The 13,334-nt window shown below is 37.1% G+C and overlaps 1 protein-coding gene across 1 annotated transcript; it reads left to right on the top strand.

The window, feature by feature from the left end:
- Positions 1-10,253: 10,253 nt before the first annotated feature.
- On the top strand, positions 10,254-13,134 carry LOC132178816 (glutamate decarboxylase 4). Its single transcript, XM_059591372.2, has 7 exons — positions 10,254-10,405; positions 10,497-10,701; positions 11,473-11,673; positions 11,759-11,973; positions 12,055-12,308; positions 12,400-12,452; positions 12,556-13,134. The coding sequence occupies exons 1-7, from the start codon at positions 10,320-10,322 to the stop codon at positions 13,048-13,050; spliced, it is 1,509 nt and encodes a 502-aa protein (XP_059447355.2). The 5' UTR covers positions 10,254-10,319; the 3' UTR covers positions 13,051-13,134.
- Positions 13,135-13,334: the final 200 nt, after the last annotated feature.

Consider the following 13,334-nt stretch of genomic DNA (forward strand, 5'->3'; position numbering starts at 1 on the left):
TTGAAGGGACTATTTTTAAAGACCCCACTCTTTACCGTAGCACAATCGGAGCTCTCCAATATTTATGCATCACGAGACCGGACATTGCCTTCACTGTCAACAAGTTGTCACAATACATGCACAAGCCTCTTGAGCCTCATTGGCAAGCTGCCAAGCGGCTCCTGCGCTATCTTAAACAGACAATGACATTTGTTCTACAGTTTCGACGTTCCTCCTCAAATTTAATTCAAGCATTTTCTGATGCGGATTGGGCGGGCTCCTGTGATGATCGCCATTCTACAGGAGGTTTCTCTATTTTTCTTTGCCCGAATCTTATCTCTTGGAGTTGTCGTAAGCAAAAAACGGTTGCTCGGTCTAGCACTGAAACTGAATATAAAGCCCTTGCAAATGCTGCTGCTGATATCCAATGGCTAAAATCATTATTGCATGAACTTGGTGTAACTTCAGTTCAATATCCAATTTTGTGGTGTGACAATATTGGAGCAACTTATCTTTCCTCAAATCCAGTCTATCACGCACGCATGAAACACAGAGAGATAGACTTTCATTTTGTTCGTGATATGGTCAACAAGAAGACACTTGCCATTAAATTTCTATCTACTAAAGATTAGCTTGTGGATATATTTACCAAGCCTCTATTATCTACTCGGTTTGCATCTCTTCGTTTCAAGCTCAACATCGTTCCTTTACCGTTGACCTTGAGGGGCGTGTTAAGGATAAAGATAAGTCTCAAGATAATCTCCAAGTTAAAATTCAAAAGAGTCTCAAAGATAAAGCTTATCAAGATAAGGATTATAAAAGGAGTTAGAATTTAAATTATATGTTTCAAAATTCAAATGTATTTCATATCTGTTCGAATTCAAATGTATTCTCAAATCTGTAAATTGTTATCTATTGTAACAACTTTAATTATAAATACAAAGCCTATACCAGTGTTAAGGTAAGGCAATACATTTGAAAATACTTATGATTATCAAAGTCTTTAGGCCCTAATGGCGCAAACCCCCCAAACATCCTGGGCAGTGGGACATGACCAAAGTGCATTGGCCATAGATTCAGGTTCGCTACCACACACCGTGCATAAATCATTCTCCACAACACCTCTTTTGCATAAGTTCACTCTTGTAGGTAGAATATTTCTGCATGCCCTCCATAAGAACGATTTGGTGGGATTAGAAACCTTCAGCTGCCATATTATCTTTGTAACACCCCGATCCCATATTGGGAAGATGAGAAAAAGCCCACATAGAGTGGATGATTTATAGAGATAGTCATGGGTGCTAAGTCTCACATTACCTAGTACCTAGGTGAAACTGGGCTTTATAATGAATTCAAGGGAAACTCTAAATTGACTAGTCATTTTGGGGTGATAGCGCAGATGTGGCTAGCGCTTTTTCCTGGGTCGTTACAAGTGGTATCAGAGCCACCTAGTAACGCCAGGTTATGTGGTACTGGAGCACTGCATGACGTGGACCTGACGAGGATGTTAGGAGTTTAAGAGGGAGAGTTTGTAACACCCCAATCCCATATTAGAAAGATGAGAAGAAGCCCACATAGAGTGGATGATTTATAGAGATAGTCATGGGTGCTAAGTCCCACATTACCTAGTTACTAGGTGAAACTGGGCTTTATAATGAATTCAAGGGAAACTCTAAATTGACTAGTCCTTTTGGGGTGATAGTGCAGATGTGGCTAGCGCTTTTCCTTGAGTCGTTACAATCTTCCATACAACGTTACAGCTAGATGGAGATGAATCTTCTCCCAATTCCCTTTGTCTTCTTTCCTTCTCTAAAAAGTACTACTTACAGTGAATTCACCCGATGAAGTAGGTCTCCACATTAGCAAATCCTTGTGCTTGTACCGACTGAGTGGCAAAAGGCAAATCAGATATGCTTCTTCTTCATCAAATATGCCCCTGACCATCAGAACATTCCAACTTGTCGTACTATGATCAATTAAAATACTCATTGTTGCTTCTCTATCCATCCCTGGGCATGGAGGTTGGATTTTATATGTATAAGGTCTTGGTAACCGCCTATCTCCCATTATGTGAACCGATCTCCTATCCCCAATGTGCCACATGAGACCCTCATTTAGCAAGTCGGTAGCTGAGAGAATGCTCCTCCATGCCAATGACGGTCTATTCCCCAATTTTGCCCCCAACAAATTTCCTTGTGGATAGTATTTCACCTTTAGAATGGATGCGACAAAGCTATCTGAATATTGGATAAGCCTCCATCATTGCTTGGCTAAAAGAGCTTTGTTGAAACAATTAAGGTCTCCGAAGCCCATACCTCCTTGTGCTTTGGAACGCCCCATCTTGTCCCAACTCATCCAATGAATTTTCTTCTCATTCTCCTTGTGTCCCCACCAAAACCTTTGCATAATAGAATTAATCTCCTTACACAAAGATTTAGGCAAGAGGAAAATACTCATGTTGTATGTGGGAATTGCTTGCACCACCGCTTTTTGGAGGATTTCCTTCCCCGCTTGAGAGAGAAACTTTGTCTTCCACTCATTAAATCTTTTACTAACTCTATCTTTTATAGATTGGAATTCTCTAATTTGAGATTTACCCACCGAAGCTAGCAACCTGAGGTATTTGTCCTACCTTTGGGTCGCCGGAATCCCTGCCAATCTAAGGATCACTTCTTTAACCCCCATGCAAGTGTTGCGACTGAAGAAAAAGGATGTTTTATCGCAGTTCAACATTTGGCCAGAGGCCCTTTCATAAACTTCCAGAATCTCCGTAAACCTTTGCCATTCTAGACGAGTAGCCCTACAAAATAACAAACTGTCATCTGCAAAAAATAAATGGTTAATTCAAGGATCCTTTGGGGAGGTGGGGACAACTTTTAAATATCCATTCCATTCAGCTAAAAATAATTGTGAGCTCAAAGCCTCTACACATAAGATGAACAAGTAAGGGGATAATGGGGCCCCTTGCCTAATCCCTCTTAATGGACAGATACACCCTTTTGGCACACCATTGATAATCATCGCATACTTCACTATGGAAATGCATTTCATAATAAGGTCCACCCATCTTTCCACAAAACCCAATCTTCTCATAACCGCCTCAAGGAAGCCCCACTCCACCCAGTCATTGGCTTTGCTCATATCCAGCTTGAGTGTCATGAAACCCGTCTTTCCCCACATTCTAGTATGCATCGAGTACAAAGTTTCATAAGCCACTAACATATTGTCAGAAATTAAACGATCCGGAATAAACGCACTTTGATTCGCGAATATGATATCTGGAAGAAAAAGCTTCAATCTATTCGCCAAAGTCTTTGAAATAATTTTATAAAAAACATTACAAAGAGAAATTGACCAAAAATCTAAGACCTTCCAAGGATTGGCAATCTTTGGAATTAAAGCAGTGTGAGTGAGATTTACATCCTCTGTGATGCTTCCCGACAGAAAAAAATTGGAGACAATATCGCATACCTTGTGGCCGATTGGCTCCAATGGTCATGAAAAAACCCTGCAATGAGCCCATCGGATCCCAGGGCCTTAAGGCCAGCCATTTGTGAAATAGCCGAGCTAACCTCCTCCATCGAACAAGGCTGCAACAACTGGTCGTTCATTGCATGGGTGACCTTTGGAGAAAGCCCTTCTAAGTAGTGATCAATAAAAAAAGGAGCAGAAGTAGTAAACAAATTTTTAAAATAATCAATGAAAGCCTTCTTCACCTCTCCTTCTGTGTTACACAACACACCCCTTCATCAAAAATATGCAAAATCTGATTAATTCTTCTCCTTTGATTTACACAAGCATGATAATACTTGGTGTTTTTGTCCCCAATTTTCAACCAATGTTCCTTAGCCAATTGCTTCCATTTCAAATCATCTTCCTCCAAAATATCATTAATCTCCAATTGGATTTGATTTATTTCTCCCAATCTTGCCGAACCCTCCTTAGCCTGAAGAGCTAGAAGCAAAGATTGTTTCTCTTTAACCCTACGATATCCTTCTATCACCGATTTTCTTTGCCACCGCCGTATTATTTTTTTGCTCATTTCCAGCTTATCCATTACCCGTTTCCATCCCCCTGGTTGGGTTTCCTTTATGCGCCAAATTTTCCTAGTCGCCTCCTTATACTCCTTGATTTTTCCCCATCCTGCATTATAGCTGAAAAAGTCTCTCCTGTATGGTTTACGTGGTTGATTGCACACCAACTTCAAGAAAATCGACATGTGATCAGAATTGCACCCAGCTAGAACCTCAACACTCCTATACAGAAACAGGTTGATCTACTCTGAGTTAGCCAAAGCACGGTCAAACCATTCCTGCATAAAATCTGGACCTTCTCTCTTGTTGCATCATGTGTACTTGGGCCTCGGAAAAACCTAAATCAAAAAGTACGCAATTCACAATAGAATTCTAAAAGTCTTGCATCTGCCACCGAGGTTTTTTCGAGCCCTCTAATTTTTCTGCATCTTCCACTATCTCATTAAAATCCCCCAAACACACCCAAGCTTGGGGAGTAAAAATTCTGAGATGGCGTAATGAACTCCAAGCCTCCTTCCTTCTTGCAACATCCGGCTGACCATAGAATCCTGTGAACTTCCAACTATGATGATTTCCCTTAACTCAAATCACTGCATTTATGTGTCTTCGACTGTAGTCCTGAATATTGACCGAAAACTCCTTATTCCATATTAACACCAATCCCCCACTTTGCCCGATGCAGTCCACAGTAAAAATGCTATCATATCCCAGTTTTGCTTTTATTTCTTCCATACAAGGGGCTTGTAACTTGGTCTCCATCACGAAAACCAAGGTGGGTCTCTTATCCTTCACCAACCGACAAAGGTCCCGAACTGCTAGAGGGTTCCCAAGCCCTCGGCAGTTCCAACTTATAATACTCATGGCGTACGGCGGGGATGCGCCACAACCGCTGATAAGTGCCAAATATTGCATATTTAGACTCATTTATTTACATTAGTTAATCATTTAGATGTGTCGTTATTTAATATTTTGTGTTAGTTTTGTGTTTTAAATGTTTTGTAGGTCATTAAAGAAGAACTACAGCTTTAAAGGAAAAAATGCAAAGTTTGGAAGAAAGAATGCTTTGAACAGATCTAGATGATGTGGTTAACTCTAACCAAAACCAAGAAAAGGTTAAATCGGATTAAAGATTAGATTGAATTAAAGGTCAGATTGGATAAAATTTAGGATTGGATTCAAATTTAGATTCTTCACACGTCTTAGTATTTTGACTATAACTTTCCACTAAAATATCAGATTGAAGTGATTCAAGCAGCATTGGAAAGCAAACTCAAAATACTACAATTCGTTATGAAATAGGATTTTCCTAATTCGGACAGTTACTATGCCAAAATCGCTCCGCAATAAAAGGACACAAACCTAGATGAATCATATTCCGATTTCAAACTTCTATTTTGACTGGGAGACTGACCTCCGAATTATCTAGGTTTAATAGGGCTTCTAGGACTTTCCTAAGCTTATAAATAGACCTCTTTGCATAGAAGAAGAGATATAGAATTCCAAAGAGCAAAATTCTACAGTTTTTCTCTTTTTAATTTAGGTTTTCTTTAGATTTAGATTTTATTTTTATGTGGAGCTAAATTTCCAACTAAGATTGGAGATAAAGCCTCACCGATGAAGAACATCAATACTTTCATGTAAGTTTTTATTTATCTGATTTTAATGGATTTAATATTTCAATTGTTTTACTTCTTTTCAATGTGTGGAGTGATTCTTGAATATCTGTTATGATTCAAGGATACACTTGATGATTTAAAATAATTTCACATAATTGATTGCTTGATTTTATTTGCCTAAACAATTGGATATCCCTTGTGATTTGTTCTATGGATACATTTGGTGTTTCAATTAAGATTAGATACCTTTTGTGATTTACGGATACATCTGATGATTTAATTGATATCAGATTCCTCTTGTGATTTGTACAATGAATGGATACATGAGATGGTTTTGATTAATTGTTTGAAGCATAGTAAAATATATTTAAGATTTTAATTGTGAGAACTTCAGATTAATATTGATAAACATGGAAGTATGTTGTTATGATTCGATGAGTGTGAATTCCCAAACCTTAGTCTTTTATCTCTTAGTTTATTTTAATTAGTTTATGTTTGTCTTTTAATTTCAAAACCAAATTCAAAATCAAAAAACTTTTAGAACCAGATTAGGATTTAATTAGTTTAGATATAAATTGCTCTTTAAAAAACACAATTTCCTGTGGGTTCGACCTTGTACTTGCAATCCATTAAATTACAATCGATTCATGTACTTGCTAGTTAAATAAATTTGCACAACAGCCGCCACCTTTGAGGTTCCTCCAAGTCCCCCTATTTTTTTCATCCCCTTTACTTTTGTTCAATATAGGTAATACCCTCCCATCATCAACATGGCTTGGCACAGTTCTTTTACAAGCAACACGTAATTGAGGTTGAACAGATAGCTCTCCCCCTACTAAGTTTCTGGCCCGCTTCTTCCAAGTACGCAATTGACCCCTAGAGCCGAAATTGCTGGACCCGGGTAATCACTCCTTGCCCGAAACTCCACATCTTGCGTCCCTTCCCCATGCATGTTAGTGCCATGCTAGATAACACCTTTGCCACGTATTAAGTTCTCCTCCATAGCATAACTCTTTGAATTACTACCAATATTAGCTCCCATCGTTGCTGAACGTAATACCTTCATACACTCCTCCAAATTGTCCAAATCTGTTACTTCCAAAATGGTACTTACTTTATTTCTCATTTTGGCTTTATTCTCCATTCCTTTCCTGGTCTACTCTTCAATACGTTGACCCTCCACATTTAAAACCTCCTTTGTAACTCCCGTATCTTCGCACATAATTGTGTCTCCTCCCATATTGAGACTATCTTCCGTTACCTTTTTTTCCCCAAAATCGAATATGGAATCCCCTGATTTTACATTGCTTGTCTCCCCCCTTACTAGTCACTTTTTTTTGCCCTGATAATAGAACTTTGATGACCGAAATCCTGTTGGACTTGTGCCTTCCCAAGCCTCCTGTGGCCTGTAACCCCCCTCCCACAACCTTCTCTGCCTTTCTGACCACTTCTTTGGTGATGTTGCCTACAACCATGGCCCGTACTCTGTGGTATCTCCTTTTGGATGTCCTGAATCCTTCTTTGACAACCAACTGCACCGTACCAAATACATCAACATTGATAGCAGAATTTGTGGATTTTCTCATATCTGAAAGGGATCCAAATCAATCGGTCTTTCAATTTCAACATTTGTCCCCGCGCCAACAGTTTCATGATGTTGATTCTTATTCTAACCCGTAGAAATTGACCCCAACCAATCCTATCTTCATTTGTATCCACCTCCTCCACTTCCCCACTATGGATTCCAGCTTATATCCCATATCTCTACCCATACATGAAAACGGTAAGGAGAACATTCGAATCAAGAATGTCTCTGTATCAAAAGACATTTGGTTCGGCAATGTAAGCCAATCATATTCCGCAACCGAGAATAAGTTGCCTTCAAAAATCCATGGCCTTCCTTCCCTCACTCTTAACTTGTCCCAGAAGTGTTTAAACTCCATGAGAAAAATATTATCCCCCAGTACTTTGAAGGTTAAAGAACCCGTAGGCTTCCAACCTTTGATGAGTGTGGCACGTATCGTGTCCTTCCCAACAATCCATTCAATCAACAGCTTTCCCACCAACCAAGATTGTCGTTTCAAATAAACTTCTTCGATAGTCTCCTCTTGCACTTCAACACCAACAATTTCATCCTCTATCAAAGAGAACTTTCCCCACAACTGCATCAAATCCTCCTCCATACCTCCCAGCACACCAACAGCCTCACGAGATTCAATGCAATAACAAGAAAACAAACTCTCCACAGTCTAGACCAGACGTGAAAATTGCGGGTTCACCTCTAGGTTTTGGAAGAACCCTAGAGAGAAAAAATTCTTCTAGTCCTCGACACATGTTGAGAGCTTGAGAATTTGACTTACAGTTTTTTTTTTTTTTTTTTTTTTTTAATAATGCAAACTTCACAAAATTAAATTCCCATAAATTTTCACTCATTTTGAAACTATCCCCTAAAGTTCAAAAACTCCTAGAGCATTATAGTCTTCCTGTTTACAGTTTTCTAGCTCTAGATGTTTTCTTTGCAATGAAATGAAAGAAGTTCTATTAAAAAAAAGGGTTAAATACCATTTCAGTTCCTGTGGTTTGCACCAAAATCAAATAACCACTTGAGTTTTCAAAAATATCACAAATGATACATGTGGTAAGCAAATAAACCAACTTAATACTTCTGTCAAGATTTCTTTAGGTTTTTTAACGGAAGATCACGTCACCCTTACACATGGGCGCCAAGTGGCTTGGTACCAAGGTTTTTGGGTGCCACGTCATATTATAAAAATAAAAAAATAAAACATAAAAAATAAAAAATAAAAAAGAAAGAAGAAGAAGAAAGGACGCTGGGATGGCCGGCCACCCTGTTTGGCCTGGGGGTGGTTCAGCCAGACCCTTGGGCCAAACTATCGAAAACAAATTTGAGGGTTTGGCCCTAGGGGGCGGCCGAACCACCCCCTTAGGCCATGAGAGTGGTTCGGCCGCACCCTTGTGTCATGTATGGACATGACACAAAAAAATAAAATAAAAATACTTTCACATGATTAGGTCCTGATACATGTATAGAGTGTTTTGAGAAATTAATTGAGTTATATGATACATTAATTATCTGGCACATGAAGAAATATGTTAATTAATTAATTTAAGAAGTTCCATAAATTGCTATCAGGGTATATATTCCTCCAAATACGTTTTGAGAGATCGAGAATTTTTTGACTTATCGAGAATTTTTTTTATTTACAATTTTATTCTTTTTTTTAAGAAGGAAAAACTTCACAAAATTTTTATAAACTTTCACTCGTTTTAAAACTATTTCTCAAAGTTCAAGAATTCTTAATTAAATGTATCAAATTTTCAATTTCTTAATTTCAATTACCCTCTTATGTTAGAATTTTCTCTTAAATCTTGTCAAAATTAACAAAATATCCATGCTTTTTTATTATACAAAATAAAATAAAAAATTGTAAAGATTCAGAGTTTATTTTTTATTTTTATAAAAAAATATTTTTGCAATATTTAATTTGCAAAATCTTTGTTATATATATATATATATATATATATATATAAAAGGGTATTTTGACAAAAATTAACGAAAAATCTCTACAAAATGGGGTAATTGCAATAAATTGAAAGTTCGAAACCAATAATTGAGAGTTTTTAAACTTTGAGAGGTAATGTTAAGACATGTGAAAGTTCAGAGGAGTTTTCTGAAGTTTTTCCTTAAAAAAAAAAAAAAAAAAAAAAAGTGACAAAGCTTGAAAAATTGGTTAAATTATATTTTAACATTAAATAAAAAAGAGATCTATAATTCATCCATTAAAAAAGAGATCTATAAAATCGAGATGAATCTGCCCATAAAAGATTTGAATTAATTCGTTTGATTAAGTTTTTTGAAATTAAATTAAATCGACTCAGTCACTCAGTTCGAATAATATTGAGACAAAACGAATGGAGTAATTGCACATTGATTAAAAAAAATTTAAAAAAAAAAAATTAAAATTTTTTTATTCTTTTTATATCTTTTGTTTTGTGCTCTTAAAAAAATAAAAAATTAATAAACAAAGCAAAAGCATAAAAATAATTCACTTTATTTCAAAAAAAAAAAAACAAAAAACAAAAAACAAAAAACCACTCAAAATAAATTAAAAAACACAATCTATTATTTCTTTACAGTTTTTGTATAGGGATTTCCGTGGGTGCCTAAAAGCATGGGGCATGGCCCACAAAAGGAAAGTGGAAACAGGAAACAATAAATGACGTGGTCAAATTGTTTATTTTTTATTTATTTATTTTATGCGTTTCAAATATTACAAATTACTTGGTCTTTTTTCATTATTCAGAGTAAATGACGTGGTCAAATTGGTCGATTACAATGTGTTTCGTTCCACAGGGTATATTGGTCAACGTCGTGAGATTCTATTCTATATATTCTAGGAAAACCAAGAAACCGCACACATATGTTTCCTTCGTGTTCAATTCCCTCACAGGAAACAGTAAGCAGTATTTACCATAAACGGTTTTCACGTCTCCTCCAAGAAAAGGAACCCAAACCCTACATCATCATCATCATCATATATTTTCCTCCAATATAAATACATACATTGCTCCTCTACTTTTCTCATCGCACCGTAAGATAGCTTGAGCCTTGAGCTTAATTAACTTCTCTCTTTTTTCCTCTCTGTGTTTTGTTTGTTCATCATCAACCATGGCGCTCCCGAAACCAGCTTCCGAGTCTGACCTCTCAGTGCTCTCAACCTCGGCCTCTCGCTATGTTCGGGATTCTCTCCCGAGGTACCTATATATATATATGCAGCAATCTTGTTGTTGTTGTTGTTGGTTTTTTGATGAAGAATTAATATATATTTATGTTTTTTTGGTGCAGGTATAAGATGCCGGACAACTCGATACCGAAGGAGGCAGCCTATCAAATAATACACGATGAATTGCTGCTTGATTTCAAGCCAAAGTTGAACCTGGCTTCCTTCGTCACCACTTTGATGGAGCCAGAGTCCGACAAACTAATCATGGAGTCTATCAACAAGAATTACGTTGACATGGATGAGTACCCTGTTACCACAGAGCTTCATGTATGTATAATTATATATTTTCTTCATTCATCGGGCTGACTGTTTCCTCTTGGTTGGTGCATGCGACAAGAAAGGCTTTGAAAATACATTAAAAAGCAAAAGAAAAGAAGGGTTGTTTTTGAACAACCAAGTCTTAAAAAAAAAAAAAATAGTCTTTAAATTTTGGTCCAACTGTCATAAACTTTTATTGACTTGGTAAACGAAATTGTCAGACTATTGTAAAAGTGATATATTTAAAGCCTGTCGGTGGCTTCCTTTATATATATCATATAGATGCAAATTAAGAGCGTATATATGAAGTTTCCATATATAATATGAATTGATTTGATCAAAAAATATATATATAATATGAATTGTAGGTATTAGATTATTAGATTAGAGGTTTCGTGTAGATATATATACGAGTAAAAGACTATTACAAGGAAAAACAAAAACAAAAGGAGTATGAATTCAACTGGTCAATAGTCCAACAAGTCAACAACGTATATATTGTCGTGGTAATGGCATGTTAGTTATGTTTTATTATTTTATCTTTTTTCTATTATTTATTCTATTCTTATGATTTTCATTTTTTTCCTTAAATTTTTGTTAGATATATTTGAAGGGTATTCTTTCGTCTTTCCATCTTACTCGCTCGATAGTGGGAACACCCTTCTCTAGTTTTTTCTTCTCTCTGTTTTTTCTTGTCTCTGTTTTGTTCAGTACATTGGAAGTGATAATTAGGTGAATCTCCCTGATGATGATTATTTTGAATGTGAATTGTTGGTATAGAATCGGTGTGTGAACATGATAGCACATCTGTTTAACGCTCCACTTGGAGACTCTGAGGATGCAATTGGAGTGGGAACAGTGGGTTCATCTGAGGCTATTATGCTTGCTGGCCTTGCATTCAAGAGGAAGTGGCAGAACAAGCGCAAGGCCCAAGGAAAACCTTATGCCAACCCCAACATTGTCACTGGTGCCAATGTTCAGGTATATATATATATATATATATCATCATCTTCTTTAACTTTATAATTATTGATTCACTGTATAAATAATTCTGCTATATATATAGGTATGCTGGGAAAAATTTGCAAGGTACTTTGAGGTGGAGCTGAAGGAAGTGAAGGTGAGAGAAGGGTACTTTGTAATGGACCCTGCAAAAGCAGTGGAAATGGTGGATGAGAACACTATTTGTGTTGCTGCTATTTTGGGCTCTACCTACAATGGAGAATTCGAAGATGTCAAGCTCTTGAACGATCTCTTGCTAGAAAAGAACAACCAAACTGGGTACATAATTAATTAATTAATTAATTCGTCAGGGCATGCAAAAATTAATTAATTAATCTAATATGTATGATTAATTTGCAGATGGGATACTCCTATTCACGTTGATGCAGCTAGTGGGGGATTCATTGCACCCTTCATTTATCCAGAGCTTGAATGGGATTTCCGCCTTCCACTGGTGAGGAGCATCAATGTGAGTGGCCACAAGTACGGCCTTGTTTATGCCGGAATTGGGTGGATTATTTGGAGGACCAAACAAGACTTGCCTGAAGAGCTTATCTTCCGCATCAAATACCTTGGAGCTGAGCAATCCACCTTCACCCTCAACTTCTCCAAAGGTCACCAGCTAATTACTTCTAATCCATGGCTTCTTTTTTAAACCTATTTTTATTATTATAACATAACACATTAATTGTATATATATTGCAGGTTCTAGCCAAATTATTGCTCAGTATTATAACCTAATCCGCTTGGGCCAGGAGGTAATTATAAAGTTAAAACTAGAATAAATTAAATACTTAATCGTTGTTGACAAATTACTTAATGGGAAAACTTGTGTTTAATTAATTATCATCATCATATCAGGGGTATCGCAATATCATGGAGAATTGTCACGAAAACGCAATGGTGCTAAAGGAAGGGTTGGAAAGGACAGGGCGCTTTAACATATTGTCAAAAGACCATGGGGTGCCAGTGGTGGCCTTTTCTCTCAAGAAGAAGAACGGCGGCCATGATGAGTTCGAGGTGTCTGAAATGTTGCGCCGCTTTGGTTGGATTGTGCCGGCGTATCCAATGCCGGCGGATGCAGAGCACATTACAGTGCTCCGTGTCGTGATTAGGGCGGAGTTCTCGCGAACCCTAGCTGAGCGCCTTGTGCAAGACATCACGAATGTTCTCCATGATCTCGACAAGCTCCCCCCAAAGCTCATAGTTGGTGAAGAAGAGAAACAAGAGAATGGTGGTGGTGCGCTGGTGAAGAGAAAGAGTGACTTGGAGACACAGAGGGACATCACTACATATTGGAAGAATTATGTCGTTGCCCAGAAAGCAATCAAGCGCCAAAAAGTCGCGGCCTCTTAACCGATCGAGGATGGGTGAACCTAAATTAGGAGCTAGCTTCTCCTGTACGTTTACGCTGATTAAGAGTGCATTTAGAGTTTGACTTTTTTTTTTTTTTTTTGGAGGGGAAGTTTTGTGATGTTTAATTTAGTTTAACTAGTCTGGTCATGCTTCATTTTTGTCTACTTGATTAACAAATGCAATGACAGTTTGAGATTTGCTGATATAAGATTTTTTGTTTTTTTATAATCTGATTGGCATTTTTCCTTTACTATTTTTATTTGCCAATTTTTGCTTTTTTAAAA

This window comes from Corylus avellana, chromosome 4 (genome assembly GCF_965113065.1).
Source record: "Corylus avellana chromosome 4, dhCorAvel1.hap1.2, whole genome shotgun sequence".
Taxonomy (NCBI): Eukaryota; Viridiplantae; Streptophyta; class Magnoliopsida; order Fagales; family Betulaceae; genus Corylus; species Corylus avellana.

What these genes read in the sequence shown, in the direction of transcription:
- LOC132178816 (XM_059591372.2), top strand. Translation starts at nt 10,320, where the DNA reads ATGGCGCTCCCGAAACCAGCTTCCGAGTCTGACCTCTCAGTGCTCTCA. An exon ending in GTTCGGGATTCTCTCCCGAG is followed by an intron (nt 10,406 to 10,496) that starts GTACCTATATAT and finishes TTTTTGGTGCAG; the next exon opens with GTATAAGATGCCGGACAACT. An exon ending in CACCCTCAACTTCTCCAAAG is followed by an intron (nt 12,309 to 12,399) that starts GTCACCAGCTAA and finishes TATATATTGCAG; the next exon opens with GTTCTAGCCAAATTATTGCT.